At 43.3% G+C, this 20,413-nt stretch overlaps 1 protein-coding gene across 1 annotated transcript in view; it reads right to left on the minus strand.

Moving 5' to 3' along the window:
* Positions 1-20,413, minus strand: part of CSMD2 (CUB and Sushi multiple domains 2) — a 972,861-nt gene that overhangs the window by 213,340 nt on the left and 739,108 nt on the right. The window contains 1 exon segment of the mRNA XM_006886423.1: positions 18,539-18,665. Within this exon segment, the coding sequence (XP_006886485.1) occupies positions 18,539-18,665 (127 nt within the window).

A 20,413-nucleotide genomic window follows, 5' to 3' on the forward strand; every position in this document is an offset into this window, starting at 1 on the left:
TTAGGGCTGTTGTACATAGGGTCGCTATGAGTCGTAGGCGACTCGACGGCACATAACAACAACAACAACATACACACACACACATGTGTGTGTGTGTGTGTGTATGATATATAAATAAATACACACACATATACAGAGAGAGAGATAGTTACTTATAAGTATAGTTATATAGTTATAATTATAAATATCCACATACTTTTTTTAAGGTGTTTTTACCTATACCTACTTCCTAGTACAATTCTGATAGTGGGCCCCTAGCATGGTGTGAGAGAAGGATAGGCAATCTCTTCCTGCATGATTTATTGTCTCTGAAGACTCACTGGAGGGTCAGCTATGGGTCAGTTTCAACTCGACAGTACACAACAACAACAACAACAACAATATGGTTCAGGATAGGGCACAGTTCAGATCTGTTGTTAACAGGACCATAGTTGACTTGACGGCACTTAACAACAAAAACAGCTAAGAGTGGTCTTACTTGGTCCTCATGCTTCACCTCTGTCTATCAGTCCACTATTGATGCTTCATTGTGTTCTCCTGCCAGGCCAGCACATTCATGACATTGATCCTCAACAACAGGAAGAGTGCTCCCATAAAAGTAAAGATTTAAAGAGAATCTCAACCTCACTACAGGAGCCTGCACCTCTCAAGTGCTGCCCACACGGCAACTTCCCAAATCAGGCCAGACCTGCCAATGGCATTGTGATCCTTGAGTCCCTTAGCCCAAGGACACATAAACGCATTGGGTCTTTGGGGATACTGCCCACTTTACCATTTGCAGGTGGTTCATCTATATTCGTTGCACACTGGAACATCAAAAGCTTTGCTAAAATGAGGACAGGAAAAAAATAATCCATAACATCTTGGCATGTCAGTTTCACATGTTGTATACTGTCAAGGCAGAACCAACTCATCGCTGACCCTCCAGTGGGTTTTCAGAGGCAATAAAGTGCATGGGACAAGATCACTCATCTTTCTCTGTGGAGTGGCTGGTGGATTAGAACTGTGTACTTTTTGACTGATGGTGTAATTCCTTACCACTAAGCCACCAGTGCTCTCTTTCTTCTTACTGGGACCCTGGAATTAGAAGAGGGCTCTGCTTCCCACTGTCCTTCCTTGAAACCCCAGCAACCATCACCACTGCATGAACACAAGAGCTGCTGCAAGAACCCCAGTCCTCAGAGCAGATCGCTGTATCAGGGGAACATGGCACATGAAGAGACAGCTGCTGCAGGGGGCAGGGTGGCAGAAATAATTTCTGTCCCCAAACACAAACACAGCCTACATTATCCTTGGTGATGCTGCAAATGACAACAAGAAAATAATACTTGTTTCATAAAGTGCCCCCCCTCTGAGCCACCCGGGCTGCATACCGACAATTAAACCATGATCATAATAGCACACAATAATAATTAAAGCATCAGGCTGCCCAAAAAGCGAAAGCTGAGAAGACAGCTCAGAGCCCACAGGAAGCACTGGAGACTGGAGCAAAATTGGAGGATCATTGTTCCTGGGACCAGCTGGTTGGTATTTGATAGAACAAAAAGGGTCTTTTTGCTATTTTCAAAATCAAGAGAAGAAAAGTGACCTTCAGGCCACCAGTGAGGCTGGGGAATGAGTGAGAAGGTCACTGGTGACCTGAGTTACTCTGACTTGCAGAGGAGACCACAGACAGTTGCCTACCTTATCTCCATCATCTCCCTTTACCTGGAGGCACTGCCATTTCCTGTCATTCGACAGAGTCTGCCCTCTAGATGCCAGAGAATCTGTGAGAGGCAGATTTCTTTTTTTTATCCTTCTTGGAAGAAAATGTTCTCCAAAAAAATTAAAATTTCATACCTCCTAAGGAGTCTATTTGTTATTATTATGTGCCATCAAGTCACCTGCAACACATAACCACCCTATGTACAATAGCTCTGAACCCTGCCATATCCTGAGCCAATCTCACTGCTCCTGATGTATCTACTCCCATTATCCCAGTTACCATGACAATCAATCTCATCCAAGGTCTTCCTCTCCTGCACTGTCCTTCTACCCTTCCAAGCATGATGTCCCTCTACCCTTCTGAGCATGATGTCCTTCTCCAAGGACTGGAACCTCCTGGAAATATTTCCAAAGATGTGAGACTTTGGTATGTGTTGTTAGCTGCTGTCAAGTTGGCTCCTAGCTCCTGATGACCTGATGTATAATGGGATCAAAAAGTTGTTTTCATTGGCTTGGTTTTATTTCTTTTTAAAAAAAAATTAGATTGTCAGTCCTCTCCTCCTATGTCTGGATTAATCTGGAAGCTCTCTTGAAATCTATTCAGGATCACAGAAGCATTTAAACTTGAACTGACAGTATGTGTGAGCATACTGGCTGCGAAAGGAACCAGGGTTTCTACATAGAAGGAGTTAATTCTACCATTGAATACTACTGCCTTCTAAAGAGTCTATATAACTAAGGAAAAGTGAACTGGCTGTGGAGACAGACAATCCTAACTCTGCTATAGCTAACTGAGATATTTACGCTTGCCAGCCTCTGTTAATGTCTTTCTAACATGGCAGTAATACCATTCTCTAGCTGTCACTAGGAGGGTATTTGCGAGTACCTACTACTCAGCCTGCTACAGGGAACACTGCTGGCCTGGTGGGTAAGGAGTTATATTGTCAACCCAAGGGCACCATGTTTGAATCCATCAGCTGTTCCATTGGAGAAAGACGGGCAATCTCCTCTTGTGTGATTTACAGCTTCTGAAAACCTGCTGGAGGGCCAAATATAAGTTGGCTCTGAATAAATAGAGTTGAGTGTATTTTATTTTCTTTAACTGAGTCTGACACATTATATAAAGTCAATAAATGGTGGTGGTGGTATACTATAGAGTCAGCACTGATGCATATAGCCGAACCTCCAGTGGGTTTTCAGAGGCAGTAAATTGCTCAGAAGGAGGCTGTTCATCTTCTTCCTGTGGAGCAGTTAGTTGATGTATTTGAACTGCAAGCCTTTGGATTGCCAGTACAACCCCTTATCACTAAGCCACCACAGCAGCTTCAATAAAGGGTTATTTTTTCCCATTATATTAAGAGTTGTTTGTTTGTCGTGTACCATCGAGTCAGAACCAACTCACAGCTGACCCTCTGGCAGGCTTTCAAAGGCCATTAGCCGCATGGGAGGAGAATGACCATGCTTCTCCTGTGGAGCAGCTGGTGGCCTCGAACTGCATGCCTTCGGGATCACAGTGCAGCTTCTTGCCACTAGGCCATACTAAGACAGCATTTACAAAATTTCTTATAGTAATTTATCAGTTTCTCCCTGTATTTCAAACAAGTTTTACTTTCTAGGTTTTCTCCTTAATTACTGAGTATGTAAGTCGTGAGTTAGCATGCTGTTAGGAGGGAGCAATTGTTGGAAAAAGACATTATGTTTAGAAGGGTGTAGGGTCAGCAAAAGAGAGGAAGACGGGTTGACACAGTGACTGCAACAATGGGCTCAAGTGTGTAAAACAATGAGGATGACACAGTAAAGGGCAGAGTTCAGAGGTGTTGTTCATAGGGTTGTTTTGAATTGTACTTAATGGCACCTAACAACAACATGCATTTTACCGTATTAAATAGTTCCGTTTTCACATTATTTATGTGTCCTCATGATAGTCCTTTGTCTCATTTCTGTAATATTTTGAAGTTATTCTGTTCATCAGCATTTCTCCCCTTTTATTCACTCTGAACACTTCTGTCTTGCACTCTAGGGACCAGCTCATGGCTCCCTACAGCTCCCTCCCTGTTCACAGGCCAGTCAGTAAATGCTCCTTATGCGAAAGAAACTCCTGCGGTGTGGCTGTGCATCCACACCCCACAGCCAGTCTCAGGGACATTCCGCCTGCCCTCTGCTCTCCACCTTGACCTTGGCTCTCTGCTCATCCATCCTTCAGCCAGGCCTCAGACTCCAGCTCGTCTTTGCTTTGGGCTCTACATCCGCTGTGCTCCTGTTCCCTGCCCGTCCTGAGCTCCCACAACCTCAGCCTGCTCCAAGACTACTCCTCTCTGCGTGCTGTCCATCACATCCACCACACAGTGGCTGGCCAGACAACAGGGAACGCATACCTACCATCAGAATGCTAGGTTTGTCCTTTGTGGCAGAGACAAAGCTATGTGGTCACCAGCTCCTGCATCCTATTCCATCACAGTCCAAAATTAGGTGGATGTGGCAGGTGTTCTGGGTGAGAGGAAAGCTTGGCTTCTAAAGAATTTTGTCCTAATATTTCATGGTTTATTTCTCATCTCTTTAGCTGGCCAGATGTGGAGGACTGCCTGGAGGACCGCAATATTCCAAACTTGACAGTAGCCTTGAATCCCTGCTCCCTAAAATGAGGTGCAGGAGGGGCACCTCACTGTCAAGGGAGAGAGAAATGAACTTCTATTGTGCCAAACCATTGAAAATGGGAAGTTGTGATCTAGCAGTTAGCCACTACTGACTAATACAAACTTATTCTATCATCCTGCTCTATGCTTTTCTATTTTTTTTAAAAAAAATCTAGTTTTGGGGTTTGTTTTCTGTGTGTGCGTGTTTTTGTTCTCTTTATGTGTACTGTCGAATTAGATCCAAGTGGCACAGGAGGAGATTGCCCTCCTTCTCCATTGGAACATCTGGTGGATTCAAACCATGCACCTTCAGGATTGGAGGACAGCTTCTTGTCACAAGGCCTCCAGAGCTCCCTTATGCTTTTGATTCTTAAATATTTTCTTGCTGTTTTTGATTTTTTTGGCCAGCTTTCTTTGGTGATCTGCAGAGCATACATTTTGTTTTTAATGCTCCTAATGGTTTTACACATTTTAAAAAATATGCCCAAGCTTGCATTTGCTTTCATTTTCAAATTTAAGAAAACTTATATACCATTTCATACACACAGTTCTATGTGTAAAACAGGAAATTCAATAAAAATGTTCCTTCTTCCCTTTCCCCCTTCCCTGAGGGGTCCTGGGTGTTACGGTTCAGGAGAGTAGCTCCTAACCAGTAAGGGGCATTTTGAGGTCACCCAGAGGCATCTCGGAAGAAAGACCTGGTGGCGAATTCTACTCTGACACACATGGGCTCACCTTGATTTGAAGTGATTCAAGAGCAACAGGTCTGACCTCTTGTAATTATCAAATCATGGGCTGTGCAATCAGGACTCAAGACCCAAATTAATCCCAGCCTCAATAGTCACCAATACTTCTAATCCTTTTCAGAAACATCCTAGTAGGCTAAACATGATAGACCTGTAGTTTCTGTGGCTATTGTAACATATTACCAAAGATTTGGTAGTTGAGAACAACAAAGCTAGAGGTCTGAGTCTGAAATCAGTATCATGCGGCTGAAGCTGAGGTGTGAACAGGACCCCATGTTCCCTCCCGGAGCCTTCCATGCTGGTGGCTGTCAGTATTCCTTGGTTTGGGGCCACAGCTTCATACCACCTTCTCGTCTCTGTGTGTAAAACATTGCTTGTGGCTCTCTCTTTTATATTATATATGTTATTGAATTTAAGGGCAACCTCAAAAATAACCTAAGAGTGTCTCTCCATCTCAAGATCTTTAATTTAATCATATTTGCAGAGCCTTTTTTCTCCAAATAAAGTCACATTTACAGGTTCCAGAGATTAGGAGCTAATATCTTTGGGAGCATTAATCAGCTGACTACAACATCTTTGTAGGTTCTTCAGGGAGCTTATAAGTGGCAATTGTCTGTGGCTTTTGTGCATATCTGAGAATAATCTTCTGTTATTTTTGTAAGTGAATTAAGCCCTGGCTGAATCAGAAATTCTTGGTCTTCATAGCATGGAATGCGGGCTTTGGTATTACAGAAATACAGTCTTCGGGGGCTTGGATTAGTGGTGGTGTCTGTTCTTTTGTGAAGGACCGTCTCATTTGGTGAGTGTTGACTGTGTGCCTGCCTCTGAGAGTCTGTTTCGCCAAATGCTTGTGTAGATTTCTATTATCCCCAGAATGGCGACAAATTTTCATGAAGTTTGATGCATTTTTGCCTGGAACTCCATGCTGCTGCTGCTGCTGTTGTGTACCGTCAAGCTGGAATTGACCCAAAGCTGGTGCTCCAGTGAGTTTTCAGAGATAGTAAATCGCACAGGACGCAATTGCTCATCCTTCTTCTGCAAAGCAGCTGGTGGATTTGAACTGTGTGCCTCTGGGATTGCAGCACAGTTTCTTACCACTAGGCCACCTTTCAAATCATGGAGGAAGTTTTAGAACTGGTCACTCTGCTCCTTGCACCGTGTCTACCTCCCTCCCTCCTTCTCAGAAGAGTTTCCTAACGCTCCATATTTCCATCTCCCTTCTGCTCCATTAGCTCATGGCTCGTCCTCATTCGTGCTGAGTGGCTTGGTGTTCTGTCCTCTGTGGTTCACAGTCGTCTTTCATTACTTCTGTGTTAGTGGTGGTTAGTGTGGAGATGTGCTCTGCAAGGTTTTCAGGGCTTTGATCTTTTGGAAGAACACCAGCCCTGTCTTCTGCAGCACTTAACTGCCTGCACCCCATAGGAATGCCATTACTTCTTCTGAACCCTTGACTCTTCCTTGTCAGTCTTAAGAGTGATTCTCCGGCTCGTGTCTTAGCTACCTAGAACTGTCATAATAGAATTAGAAATACCACAGTGGATGGTCTCAAAGAACAGAAATTTATTTTCTCACAATTCTGGATGGTCAAAGTATGCAAATAAATGTCTCAGCGCTGTTGATTTTTCCCTTGTCCACAGTCTGGGGTGTTCTTTGGTCACCTGGCTTGTGGATGGCATCTGTTTTGCCTGATGGAATATACCTGTTTCCCACCTGCTCTTTTTGTAAAGTCAGAAGTGATGAGATTTAGGACACATTCTCCTCCATATGGTTCAATTAACAGAATGTCACCACCATCATCAGTTGCCACAGCGTTGACTCCGACTTATGGGATCTCCAGACATGTCGTTAAAGAGTTGTTTCCTGTATGGGATTCAGTGGCTGATTTTTCAGCACTGGTTGGTCACCATACCTTTTTTCCAGGTGCTTCAGGGTAGAAGCAAACTTCCAAACTTTCAATCAGCAGTCAAGCATGTTAACCACTAACCAGACCTGGGTAGACTCTCTATTAACATAACAAAGAAACCCTCTTCCCAATGAGCCTATCAGCAACTAGTTGAGCCCCACAATTGGGTGGCATCCCCATGACCCCCACAACATTCAAGCCCATAATTGCAGTCACTGTGTCAATCCATCTCGTTAAGGGTCTTCTTCTCTTTCGCTTTGTTCTACTTTCCCAAGCATCCGCAGGTATAAGGGTTATTAGGTTCAAGACATATTCCGGGAGGAGGGGAGGTTGACATAATGTAATCCATTCTCTAGCTTATCTTATTTTAGAGGTTTTGTTTCCTACAAGCCAAAGGCTCCATTTAAAAAAAATCTTTTTTGTCACTGTTGCACATTTCCTTCTTCTCCCCTTCTCTAGCCCACCTCGCAAACACCCTTTGTTCCAGATTGTTGTCATACATATAATGCTTAAGCATATATTCCTTCTGGACAGTTCTTTCCCTCATCTGTTCTACTGTAGTGTTCATTATCTATCCACTCTTTTCCCCGTTCTCTCCCCAACTCCTCCATGTGTGTCCAGTTTTCTAACAGTGGAGTTAGCAGTTTGTCTTTTTGTGATTATTTCACTCAGCATGATGTCCTCGAGGCTCTCTGATAATGTGTAATGTTTTATGAGTTTACTGTTTTTCAGTGCTGTGTAGTATTCCATTGTGTGCATGTACCATAGTTTTTCCATCCATTTGTTTGTTGACGGGCACTTGGGTTGCTTTCCTATTGTGAATAACAGCAATAAACATGGGCGTGTATACATCTGTTTGAGTTGTGGCTCTGGTTTCTTTAGGGTATATTCCCAGTAGTCCCCTTTCCTATTTCCAACTTATTGAGAAAGTGCCAGACTACCTTCCATAGTGACTGTACCATTTAACATTCCCTCCTGCAGGGAACATGAGTTCCAATCACTCCACACCTTTCCGGCATTGGTTGCTTGCCTCTCTGTTGAACTTTGCTATTGTTGCTGGAACCAAATGCTGCTCTTGCGAATTTTAACTGAGTATTCAGTTTCTCTGAAGTCTCTACCCGTCTCCTTCTTGACCTTATTTTAGGAGCTCTCCCTTCCCATTTAATCTTCTATCCTGTGCTACTTATCAGCCATATTTCTTGTTATGTCTTTAAATGACAAAGAACATAGATGTCCGCTGGACCTTTTGCTCTCTCTGGGCCAATGTCAAGGTGTTTGGGCCATGTTGCTGCTAAAAGACCTCAGGACGAATCTGTTCTTTGTTTCTTCCAGATCCTGAAAGCTGCCAGTGACATTCTTTGATCTGTGATCACTGACTTTTCATCTGTGCTTCACATGGCCTTCTCTGCATGCATAAAATTTCCTCCTGGAAACAACCCAAGTGCCCATCAACAAACAAATGGATATAGAAGCTCTGGCATATTCAGCTCTGGCATAGTCACACAATGGAATACTATGCTGCACTGAAAAACAAGGAACTCATGAAATATACAAAATGTGTGACCCTGGAGGACATTATGCTGAGTGAAACATCTCAGTCACAAAAAGACAAATACTGCATAATCCCACTGTTATAAAAGAGGACTGACATAGAGGTTGGGAGGAGACTGAGAAAGAGGGGACAAATAATGTATACTGCATTGAAACACATGAGGGAGAGAACTGTTTAAAAGGGATATATGATTAGGTATTACTATCATGACAAGAGTCCAGAATGAACGTAGCATAGTGAAGTGGACTTGGGAGGAGGGATTGTATAACAATGCAAGAATTTTTCTTTTACTTTTCAAAGAGAAGAGTGAATTGGGGGGAGGATTGGGAGGAGAGAAAAGTGCAACAATGAATGAATGGAAATCCAAAGTCTCTGTAAACTTTCATTAAAATTAATTAAAAAAATTAATAAAATTTCCTTCTGGATCCCCTTATAAAGATACGTGTGATCGCATGTATGTCTCTCTCTTATTTCTGTAGGGAAATGCCTCTTCTTCTTTTAGAAAAGGCATATTGTCAGGGACTTTACATGTTTTATTTTGTCTTCTTGCTTATCTTTTAAACAGTAGAGGTATGTGCTGGTCCAGTGAACTCTTCCTTCCACTTCCGAGAGATAATGGAATTCATCTCTGGGATGGTACACAGGCAGTCAAGTTGATGCATTTCTGCCAATTCTACAACCCAGTGTTGCTCGACTGGATTAGTTGTCCCGGATTATCTGAAACAGTTTCTTTTTTCTAGAGGTTAAGCATGAAAAATTTAATGGCCAGAGAGCATCACCATTCTTGAAGCTATCATGTCACATTTATACCCACTGGGTTAACCACACACCTTCCTTCAGAAAACTGCTGAGATCCTTTTGAGCTATTCTCCGAGTCACTGAAACCTTAAACCTGACAAAGGAAGACCCCAATGTGTACATGTGGGTCTGCTAAATTCTTGCAGGAGGGCACAGGATCACATGGGTTTTTCTCTGCTTAAAGTTTAACTCACTGTCACTGCTCCAAAAGAACTCTTCTGGCAGCCGCTAAACCTGTGGCTGGGATTCCTGGCAAGAGCTGAGAACAGAAGCTTCACTTCTGGTGCCTTCTGCCTCCTCTGGGCCAGCTGCCCGCTTGCTGGATAAAGGGAGGCAGCAGTTAGCACAGTGGGCGGCTGCTGCCCTATGGCTGGTCCGAAACTGCAGTAGGGACTCTGGGCTTCGGGCACAGTCAGATGTTCTGTCTAGTCCAGCTTTCCTCCCAGGAAGACAAGCTCCAATGGACAGAGATTCTGGTTAATTAAAACGAGCTTCTCTCCCTTCCCCACAACTCCCTCAGTAATCCTGCAGTTTTGTGATGATAACAAAGGATGAATTTTTCAGCTTTCTTTCTGCATTTATTGTTCAGAAGGCTTTCTGTGGTTACAAAATCAACAAACCTGGGCTACCCAAGGCTACCCAAAGCCACCCCAATATGAACTTCAAGGCTAAATGAATAGTAGGCCCAGGAACCATAGAGTTCTGGAACAGGAAGTGATCCACCAGTCACGGATCCCAGAACTGTTCAGAACAAATCCCCTGGAAAGTCTGTCTTTCCTCCCTTGTCCTGCTCCCACCAGGTATCTCAACCCCTCAACCTCAACCGAACCTGCCCCTAAGACACAAAATTGAGTTCTTCCGCACATAACCAGCTTCTTCACACAGCGGCACACACTTCTCCCTGGTATTCCAGCCTCTATCTCTCCAGCTCTTCCTCCACACTGCTGACTCTGCTTTCTCTGAAGTGAGGATGTCACTGTCACATCACCCCAGGCAGCATACCCTGCCCACTGGCATTCTTCTCTTTTATGTGCCTGGAAGATTGACTTGCTTCTGCGGTGAACTCCTAATATTCCTGAAAGTGCAACTAGAAGAGTGCATCCTTTCTGTAATGTTCTGCCTTCAATTGCCACCTGGAAGTATGAATTATCACAGATGGTTTTCTATTGTGTTTTATAAATACATTTCCTATAGCATTTATCACATTATATTAGAGTCTGTAGCAGACACTGTAGGTTGGCTCATTCATACTCCATTTTCAAACCCCTTGCTTCCCATTTGTCTCTACTATGGAGGCCATAAAGGCACAACACAATTGATCTCTTTCTTTCTCTTTGCCAGCAGTGGCAGGTATAACTAATGAGATGTAGGAGGATATCTCTGGGGATGATGGTTCTTCCCAAATAAATACACAAAGTCTTATTAGGAAAAAGAAGAGTGGCAAAAAGCAAACAAAGAAAAAGTCTTGTGCTCTTTCCTCTTCTAACTTGGAATGCAGATGCAATGCCTGGAGCTGCAGCAGCCTACTACATAACCTGGAGGATGAAAGTCTAAAGATGGTGGGAAAAGAAAGGAGGTGAAAGGCATCTTGAGCACAACTAGACCAGGTCTGGATGATGTCTTCAGAATTCTAGTTGCAGGAGAAAAATTACTTCCTATTTGTTGAAGCCAGTGTTAGTCAGTTTTTTTCTATTTCTATTACAACTGATATAATTTATATCTATAAGGCTGAGACCTTCAAGGCCAAGAACTGAGTCTTATTTATCTTTATATCCGCAGGATCTGGCAGAATGCCTGGTACTGAGTAAATGTTCCAAGTTTTTGAATTGAACTAAATCGCATTATTGTCTTAAAAATATTCTAGCTGTTCCTCTTTAAACTGACAAATCCATTCAACATTCCTCTTTGGCCTTTAAGGTTCTCCAGTGACCCCTCTTTATCCACATCACCTCATTTCCCCCAAAATGTAGCCTCCAGGCACATGAGTACTCTTTCTGGAAAAGACCCTTTATTTCCCCTATGTTCGCGCCTCCTCCCCTGGCCTTCAATTTATAAACTCTCATCCTCACTGCTAGTTGAGACTCAGCTCTCTCTTCCCCATTTCTAGACCTGGCATATATTGGAAGCACTTGTTTGATGTTTTCTCACTAGAACATGAGCTCCATGAAGACAAGCACTGGCTTTAGCGTGCTCTCTGTATTCTGACTACACAGGCTCTGGTACGGAGAAGGGGCTCAGTGCAAGTGTTACATGGACGTAGGATGGAAGCAGAGTGAGAGATGGGAAAGAGCAAAGACTGTAGCTGCAGAGAACAGGTTTAAAGTCCACGCCTCTGAGTTAAGGATGAGACCATAGGCATGTTGCCTCTCTGTGTCTTGGCGATCTTATCTGGAAAGTGGGGACAGTAATAAATGATCCAGAACCTGGGGTCCTGCAGATTATCTGATAAGTGATAAATGGAGGCAGAGTCAGAGCAAAAGCTCTTGCCATCTTTCCTTCTCCAATTTTTGCCTGAGCTGTTTCATTCATTATGAAAAGGAAAACTCTGATCTGACACTGGGAACTGCAAAAAGGCTCCATGGGTGCCCTCGGAATGTCCAAGGTCTATGTGCTGATGACCCTGGTAGAAGTCCACCACTCTGCTCTTCAACCATTAGCTGCCAAGCTAGAGGAAATCATCAGCCAGCCTGCCTGGTTATTAGCATGGAGAAACAGCCCAGTGGTGTAGATGCTGTCTGTGTTCAAGGGAAGGGCCTACCTGCCTGGTCACCTTGCCAGATATGTCCAGGAAGGGTCTAGTTTCCCTTTTGGAGCACATGTAGGAGGTGAGCCTGATCACAGCTCCCTGTCGTTACCCACTTACTCCTCTTGGGAAAAAAGTTCTCCTTGCTCAGCTTACAGGAGTAACACTTGACCATAGGCACAGCTTTGACAGGTGGAGAGGAGCACGCACCTGCAATTCTTCTGTCTGTTCACCAGGGGGCAGTGTGCCTCGCTGGCTAGTTCTATACTCACATCCGGCACAGCCCCCACAACTCCTGTCCCTGCCTGACACCTGCTCCTAACCACACCACAGTGCCTACACTTTTGACATTTAAGAGGTATCCTGTAACCTCTTATGTTTAGGAGTTGCTCCTCTTAGAAGAAATTTAAAATCAACCTACTTAATTCCTGGTAAAAGTCCTCATTATTTGTGAATTATATGCCAGGCATAGTTTGAAGGACTTTAAGGCACTTCTTCACTCATTGCCCTCAAGCTGGAACGGATCCAGAGCTGATGACCCTCCAGGGGGTTTTCAGAGGATGTAAATCGCATGGGAGGAGACTATCTTTCTCCCATGACTCAGGTGGTGGACCCGAACTGCTCACTTCTGAGATGGCAGCACAACTCCCTACCCACTAGGCCACCAGAGCTCCCTAAGGGCTTTATACAGATGAGTTTGTTTAATCCTCATAGCAGTCTATGTAAAAGATATTTTTTTTCAAACACCATCTTACTGATGGGAAAATGGAGACACGGAACATTTAAAGAGCTTGCCCAAGCTATGCAGATAATAATAGTGCTAGACAGTCTGGTGTGAGAATCTAGCTCTTAGCTTACGATTTGGTACTAAAAGAGTAAAAAAAAAAACACCACACAACACCACCTCTTGGGACATGAAGAGAATTAGCTCTTCAAAGAGAATCCAACTGAATAATCGGACCAAATGGCCCAAATATAAAATGTGGTTGATGGAGGGAAAAACAGGAGACACAGTAAAACACTACACTGTTGGTTTTCTCTGCACAATTCCGGATGATAACATATTGATAAAAACAAAAGTGAGCTGTCAGGGGTAATCTGAAAACAAAAAATGCAGTTTCCTTGTTATAAAAACAAAAAAAACCCAAGATTTCTACAACACAGAGACAGTAAATAACAGGATAAATACTGCTGAAAACGGAATTAATGAAACAAACAAGCTCCCTGGGGAAATGTAAACAGAATACAGACCTTTCAAATCACTGGCAGAAAAACAAAGCCAATCAGATCAAATCAGCTAACAGCAGCAAACACTAAAAAGAAAGGAGTGCAATAAAGGGGCATAATACATTGTACTTGAAGTATAATGCATTTGCTGTCATAGAAATATTTTGAATCCTGGGTTCATTTCATTTTCTTCAAAACATCTATGGAACATATATTTAAAAAAAAAAAAAACTAGCCTCAAATTCAGAAAGCAAAAATTACACACACAGTAACAATTAAAAAGATAATCCCCCAAAATCTTAGAATCATTTAGTAAGTTTTTAAAAATCTTTAAACCATCTTGGGTTAAAAGACCTTTCTATTGAAAGGATAGATTACTTAGAAATCACCATAGTAAAATAAAAGAAAATGACAAGTTTCTCAGAAGAAAAATATAGAAAGAACTTGAAGCAGTAAAGACAAATAAGTATCATTCTGTCTATCAAACTAATACACATACAGTAAAAGGGTTGACAGCATCTATTGATGCTCTGTGGGGAATTAGGCCTTCACTTTGACTGGACATGCCAATTGCTGCAAAATCTGGAGGGAAGTTTGAGGTCATGTGTCAACATTTTCCTTCTAAAAGTACATCTTAAAGAAACAATTGGGTGACTATTCAAAGATTCACGTTCACTGGTGTGAAAAACTCCAAAACATTCACTTTATCAATAAAGGAGCTGTTAAATGAATTATGTTTGTGCTTACAACAGGATTCTCCAGTTGCCTTCAAACAGAATGAGGAAGATCTATATATATTGGCATAATAAGGTAATGATATACAATTAAGTGGCAAAACAAAAAGCAAGTTACTGAGCCATGACTAGAGATGAACTTATTTTAGAAACCATGTTTATTGCATTTGCTTTATGTATATATTGGCATATAAAATATTTAAGAGTAAGGAGAACAAACGGCTAACAATGATTCCTAGGGTGTGTGGAATTAAACAGAAGATTTCGGGGAGTTTATTTGCTTCTATACTATTTATAGGGAACACCAGTGGCCCATTGGTGAGGAGGTGCATGGTCAGACCACAGGGAACTAAGGTCGAATCCACCAGCTGCTCTGTGGGAGAAAAATGAGCAATTTCCTCCTCTGCAACGTACAGGCTCTAAAAACCTGCTGGAGGGTCAGCTATGACTTGGTTCTGACTCAACAGCACATAATAGAATACTGTTTACATTTTGAAAATTTTTTTAAATGGGTCTCTATTAAGTCAAAATGGACTTGACAGCAATTAATGAGAACACTAGAAAGAGTCCAGGTCGGATGAGTGATTTAACGACCTGCTAAGCTAAAGGACGGTCGGTGATTTGGCCCACTCAGCGCAGGGAGCTCTGATGGCAGACTCCATAGTGAGTGGAGCTCCTAACCCCAAGGCTGCACCCCTCCGGCAGTTCAAACCCACCAGCCGCTCTATGGGAGAAAGAGGAGCAATCTCCTGCTTGGGACTGACAGCTTTGGGAGCCTCGGAGGATTTCTATGAATAAGAAAGGATCAACAGCAGAGCCAACTCGACCGTCATGAGTCTTGACTTTGAGTGGCTCTTTGGAAGAAAAGCCCTAGCGATGTGCTTTTATAAAGATCTGCCTTTGTTGTTGTCAGGTGCCGTTGAGTCACTGTGACTCATAGTGACCCCATGTTGCTTGTTGCCGTGTCATCTTCACAACAGTAAATCTGTTTGAGCCCAGTTACAGTGTCAGCTCCTCTCACTGAAGGTCCTCCTTTTTCACTGATGCTCTACTCTTCCAAATAAGAGCTTCACTAGAGGTTTTCCTAGAGTGTAGTCTTTACAGGAACAGTTGGCAGGTCTTTTCCTGTGGAGCTGCTGGTGGGTTCGAACTGTCAACCTTTTGGGGTAGCAGCATAATGCTTACTCATTTTCAGCAAGAGATGTCTAGAAAACAGTTCTACTCTGTGATGCATTGGGCCTCCAGGAGTCAGGGTGAGTATTTTTACCCTGGTGTTGTACCGAGTAACATGTCGGGCTGCTAACTGAAGGTGGTAGGTTTGAATTCACCAACCTTTCCTTGAGAGAAAGATTGACTGTCTCCTCCTGTCAGGATTTCAGCTTGAGAACCCAATGGAGGGTTGTTACAAGACAGAGTGAATGGCAGTGGGTTTGACTTTGGGTTTTGTTTAAAATACTGTAAAGACATTCTCAGTCTGAAAAATACTAAATCTCTGTTTAAGGAGTCAATCTAAAAAGGGCTTTTGTAGTTACCTTAATTCATCCTAATTATGAATTCACTTAATTTTCTGCTTATTATTCAAAGTATATCTCATACACTTTGAATATGTTATCAGGAGGGACCAGGCCCTGGAGAAGGCTATTAGACTTGGTAAAGCAGAGGGTGAGAGGAGAGGACGACCCGCAAAGATGACCTCACACCATGGCTGCAGCAATAGTTCCACACACAGCAGCGGCTGTGAGGATGGCCTGGGAGTGGACAGCGTTTCCTGCCATTGACATACGGTCATCATGATTCTGAAACAGCTTGATGGCATCGAACAACAACAACAACTGCATTCAAGTTCGGTGTGTGTTGAGGGTGGGGGCAGAGTGAAGGGAAGGGGATTGAAGGAAGGAGAGGGGAAAAAGAGGCAGTGAGGGCAACAGAGGACATCGCCTTGAAATGAGTAGCACACAAACCTGTTACTGAGTGGTTGGGATGATGGTGAGGAAGTGGACCTGGGAAAGGCATCCTTCATTCTCTGCTTGCTTAGCATTAACTCCTTTGAGGTCTAAGAAGTCTCCCAGAACTGAAGACTGATGCCAGATCCATATTCTCCTGGCTACTTCCCATCTTGGGGTGCACACCCACTCACACACACACGCACACTCAGCCTGCGTGCCTGCAAAGGCCTCCTTCCTGTGGCTTTCTACTTCCTGCTGGCTTCCTGTCCTAGTCCCCTTGTTGTCACCCTGTTCCCGACACATAGGGAGCCTCGGATAGAGCAGAATTGGCCTATAGGGTTTCTGAGGTTGTGCGTCTCTGTGGAAGTGACTACCCCATCGTTCTTCAGTGGAGCTTTAGTCAGCACTTGACCACTCTGCCTCCACCAGGGCTCCTTCTATGTTGATCTGGAAAGGATATTTCTTGCATTCATCTCGATCTTCTCTTCCCTAAGGGAAAGGGGGGTAATCCTCCCATCTCCCCTCCACCCCACACTTCCCATAAGTGGTAACAGTCCTCACTTCCGACCACAAAGGCTTTCATTATTTCCTCTTCCTTTGTCAGCTTCTCAGAGACCCACTCTGCCCTCCTGCAGCCCTGGTCCTAAATCTTAGCTTCCAGAGAGTTACTGGCTTCTTAGGTATACTGGGGTTGCTAAGTCCTTAAAAAGGCTATCCTCCTTTTCAGAAGGCCCACATCAAGTGTGTGAGAAGAAGAATCAATGTCTGCAATACACTGGTGAGTGAGGCAGCAAAAAGAGAAAAGGGAGAAGAGAAAGAAAACGAATGTGGAAAAACCTGGGCACAGTGGATCTAGGTAGTAGGGCAGGTGTTTGTTATACTGTTCTTCCAACTTCTTTATGTGCACTTCTTATCATATATTGCCGTTGTTTTGTACCATCAAGTCAGAACCTACCCATACCGGACCCTCCAGCAGGTTTTCAGAGGCAGTTAATCGTCTGGGAGGAGAGTGACCATCCTTCTCCACAGAGCAGCTACTGGCCTCGAACCCTGTGCCTTTGGGATTGCAGCACAGCTTCTTGCTATGAGATCACCAGAACTCCCTAGGCCATACACAATTTAAAAGGAGGAAACAAAAGAAACCTCAATTTTTCTACTGACCAAAGGCTAACTGGCGTGACCTCTCTAATGTCTCCTGAGCTTGTGTCTGCCTCTCCATCTTCATTTCACTGCAGGTTTCAGGCTTCACCACCACCACTACTACCTCTATCAGACTCTAGATACAGCCTTCTCCACTCGCTCTGACCCCAATCTCTCTCAAGTTATGCCCAAACCGAGCCTCACAGCACCCAAAGGCCCTCCATGCTTTGGTCATAGCACCAACTTCATCCCCCATAGTGTTCCCTCACCTACCAATTCCCTAAAACAATATGCCATCCATGTGAAACCATTTCCAGTTCCCTGAACCTGACCACACAGCTTCACTTCTAGTGTGAAAAAGTTTCTCCCCTCCTCTCCGCTTTTCCTCCCTTACAATCTTCTCTCTGTAGTTCAGAATGTACCACCATTCCCAGAATAATATCCATTGTCTTCTACTTTCTGCTTTCTCACTCTCTTTCCATTCACAGACTGTGCAAAGCTCTATTGGACAAGTGAATCGCCTTCTTTGGGAATAGCTACTGAGTCTCATCTATTGATGTAACAAGAACACCTCAAATAGGTACTGCCATGGCTAACCAAACCATTAATTCTACACGATGGGGAGACTAAATCATTCTCCAGGGCAGTAGAGCAGGAAAACTTACTCTTGACATAGGAGTGGCATCCACTTCCTAAACAATATGCCTCCGGAAACTCTATGAACTTTGATAAATGTCGACAGTTTATAGAAAGGCTACAGGCCTTTTGTTCATAGGGTCGCTATGAGTCATGCTTGACTCAAAGACAATCAACAACTAGAATAAAAGGGTCACTTAAGCTCTTGATTCATTCATTGTTCAATGTTTATGAGGGACTAGCTGATTCTATTCATCATATACCTGAGTCCTGCCACAGAGAAATAACCACAGAAACCATTATCAAATATTTACCATACCATGTCCCAGGACTACGCTGTGCATATAGCACATAATAACTCACTCAAACATTTCATGTTAATCTTGTGAAGCCAGTATTGTAACTTATATTTCCTAAAGAATATAGTGAGTTTCTGAGAATTTAAGGAACTTGCCCAAAGTCATGCAAACAGTAAATGGTAGAAGTGGGATTCAGCTGTTTTCTGTCTACATCAAGCCCATGTCCTCCGCTACCTTTCTGTAAGGGGGTCTGTGGTTTTTCTGAACTTGGAAGCATCTCTGTTGAGGATGAAACTGTTCTTTCTAAGATCTGCTATAAGACCTGGTCCAAACGTGGGGCAAATCAACCACTGATGACTCGAAGGATCACCAGGCAATGTGGGGAAGTACAGGCACTAGGTACTGTGGTCAAGTGACAATTTTGGTGATGGCTCCCCAGGACAATTGACAATGGTCACTTTGTGCCTGGGCACTCACCCGATGGTACAGCCAGCATCAGCTTCGATGGTCCATATGCAGTTGAGGTTGTGTTCATACGGAGCTGGGTAGCCGGGTGATAGTACTTGTCCTGAGGCTTCTCCTTTCACCATCCCTCCACACTCAGCTGAAAGAAATCCCAAAAAAGTGAGCTTCGTTGGATGGGCTGTGTTGCCAGGAGTGACTCAGTAGCTCCTCTTGGCGATGAGCCCTTGAATCCCTCTCAGTTACTCTAGGTGATTGAGCACAGCAAATAAAAAACATGACAAACACAACAACAATATATAAAGCATACCTATAACTCACATCAACAAAACAATTCACTTCTACTAGGACAGCTATGGCCTAGTGGTAAGGAGCTGTCCTGCAAACACGAGAGACACGAGGTTTGAATCCACCAGCTGCTCTGTGAGAGAAAGATGGGAGATATCCTACCTTGTGATTTACTGTCTCTGAAAACTCATTCAAGAATCAGCTATGGTTCTGATTTGACAGCATACATACAAAACCAACAACAGGATCATTACATATAAAAACCAAAATAAAATTATGGGAGAGAAAAATGATGGTGAAGGTGTAGGGAAATTGAAATCCTTAAGACACTGATGTGGGAATGTATGATAGTGTAGCTCGGTAAGTCAGCAGAATGTTAAGCAAAGAATTATGTTATGACCTAGAGATCTGATTCTTAAGAATATACCTAAGAGACATGAAATCATATGTTCACACAAAAAATTGTATACTGATGTTCACAGTCGTATTATTCAGATTAAGTGGAATGTACATCCTAAATGTCTATTAACTCACGAATGGATAAACAAAAGTGGCACATTCATACAGTGGAATATTAGCCATAAAAAAGGATGAATTACTGATCTGTGCTCACCACAGATAAATCCTGAAAACATTTTGCTATGTGAAAGAAATCACAAAAAGCCACATAATTTATGTTTTCATTTACATGAAATGTCCATAATGGGCAAATCTCGAGAGATGACAAGCAGATTAGTGGTTGCATTGCTGGGAATGGGAAGGAGAAGGCTTGCTAATGTGGGAGGAGTTCCCTTTTAGGGGGGACAAAACATTAAAATGTGGATTATGGTGATGAATATACCAAAATATACTGGGAAACCAATGAATGATGTACTTCGGACGGTGACTTTTATGGTATTTGCGTTATATCACAATGCTGTTTGTTGTTTTTTTAAAAAAAGGTTTCTATGTGTCCATAACCATGCCATATAAGCATGGTGAGAAGGATACCATGCTTGGAGAGGGGTAGGGTCAGTGAAAGAGAGGAAGACCCTCAAACAGGTGGATTGACACGGTGACTGCAGCCAGGCTCAAGTGTGTCAGAGATTGTGAGGACTGCACAGGAAAGGACAGGGTTCACAGCTGTTGTTCACAGGGTTGCTATGAGTGGTACTTGACTTGACCTAACAACATGTACCCATATATAGGGCTGGCAGCCTACTCTATGACCAAACTCCTTAAAGTCTCTCGAGGATGCCTTGAACCCACTCCATGACATCAACAGAACCTCCACAAGGTTCCAGGAAGAGATAAACAAACAAGACAATACCCCTCCCTCTAGCAGAGCTAACATCTAGCTACATCTTCAGTGTGTGGCCCGAGTCCTACCGGAGCACATTCATGGCACGTGGCTGCACAGAGGGCAGAATGACCAGTTTCCTTTGTCACAGGGCAGGGAGGATCATGGATTGGATTGTGCTCCCCAAAATCTGTGTCAACTTGGGTAGGCCACAGTTCTCAGTGGTTGGGTGGCTTTGTGATAATGTAGATTAGCTGTTTTGTTATTAGCTGTGTTATAAATGGAGTCATCCTGTGTTGTAACTCTTTTAAAGCAGGATTAGG

The sequence above is a fragment of the Elephantulus edwardii genome, unplaced genomic scaffold (genome assembly GCF_000299155.1).
Source record: "Elephantulus edwardii isolate Elephantulus edwardi_28Jun2011 unplaced genomic scaffold, EleEdw1.0 scaffold00049, whole genome shotgun sequence".
Lineage (NCBI taxonomy): Eukaryota > Metazoa > Chordata > Mammalia > Macroscelidea > Macroscelididae > Elephantulus > Elephantulus edwardii.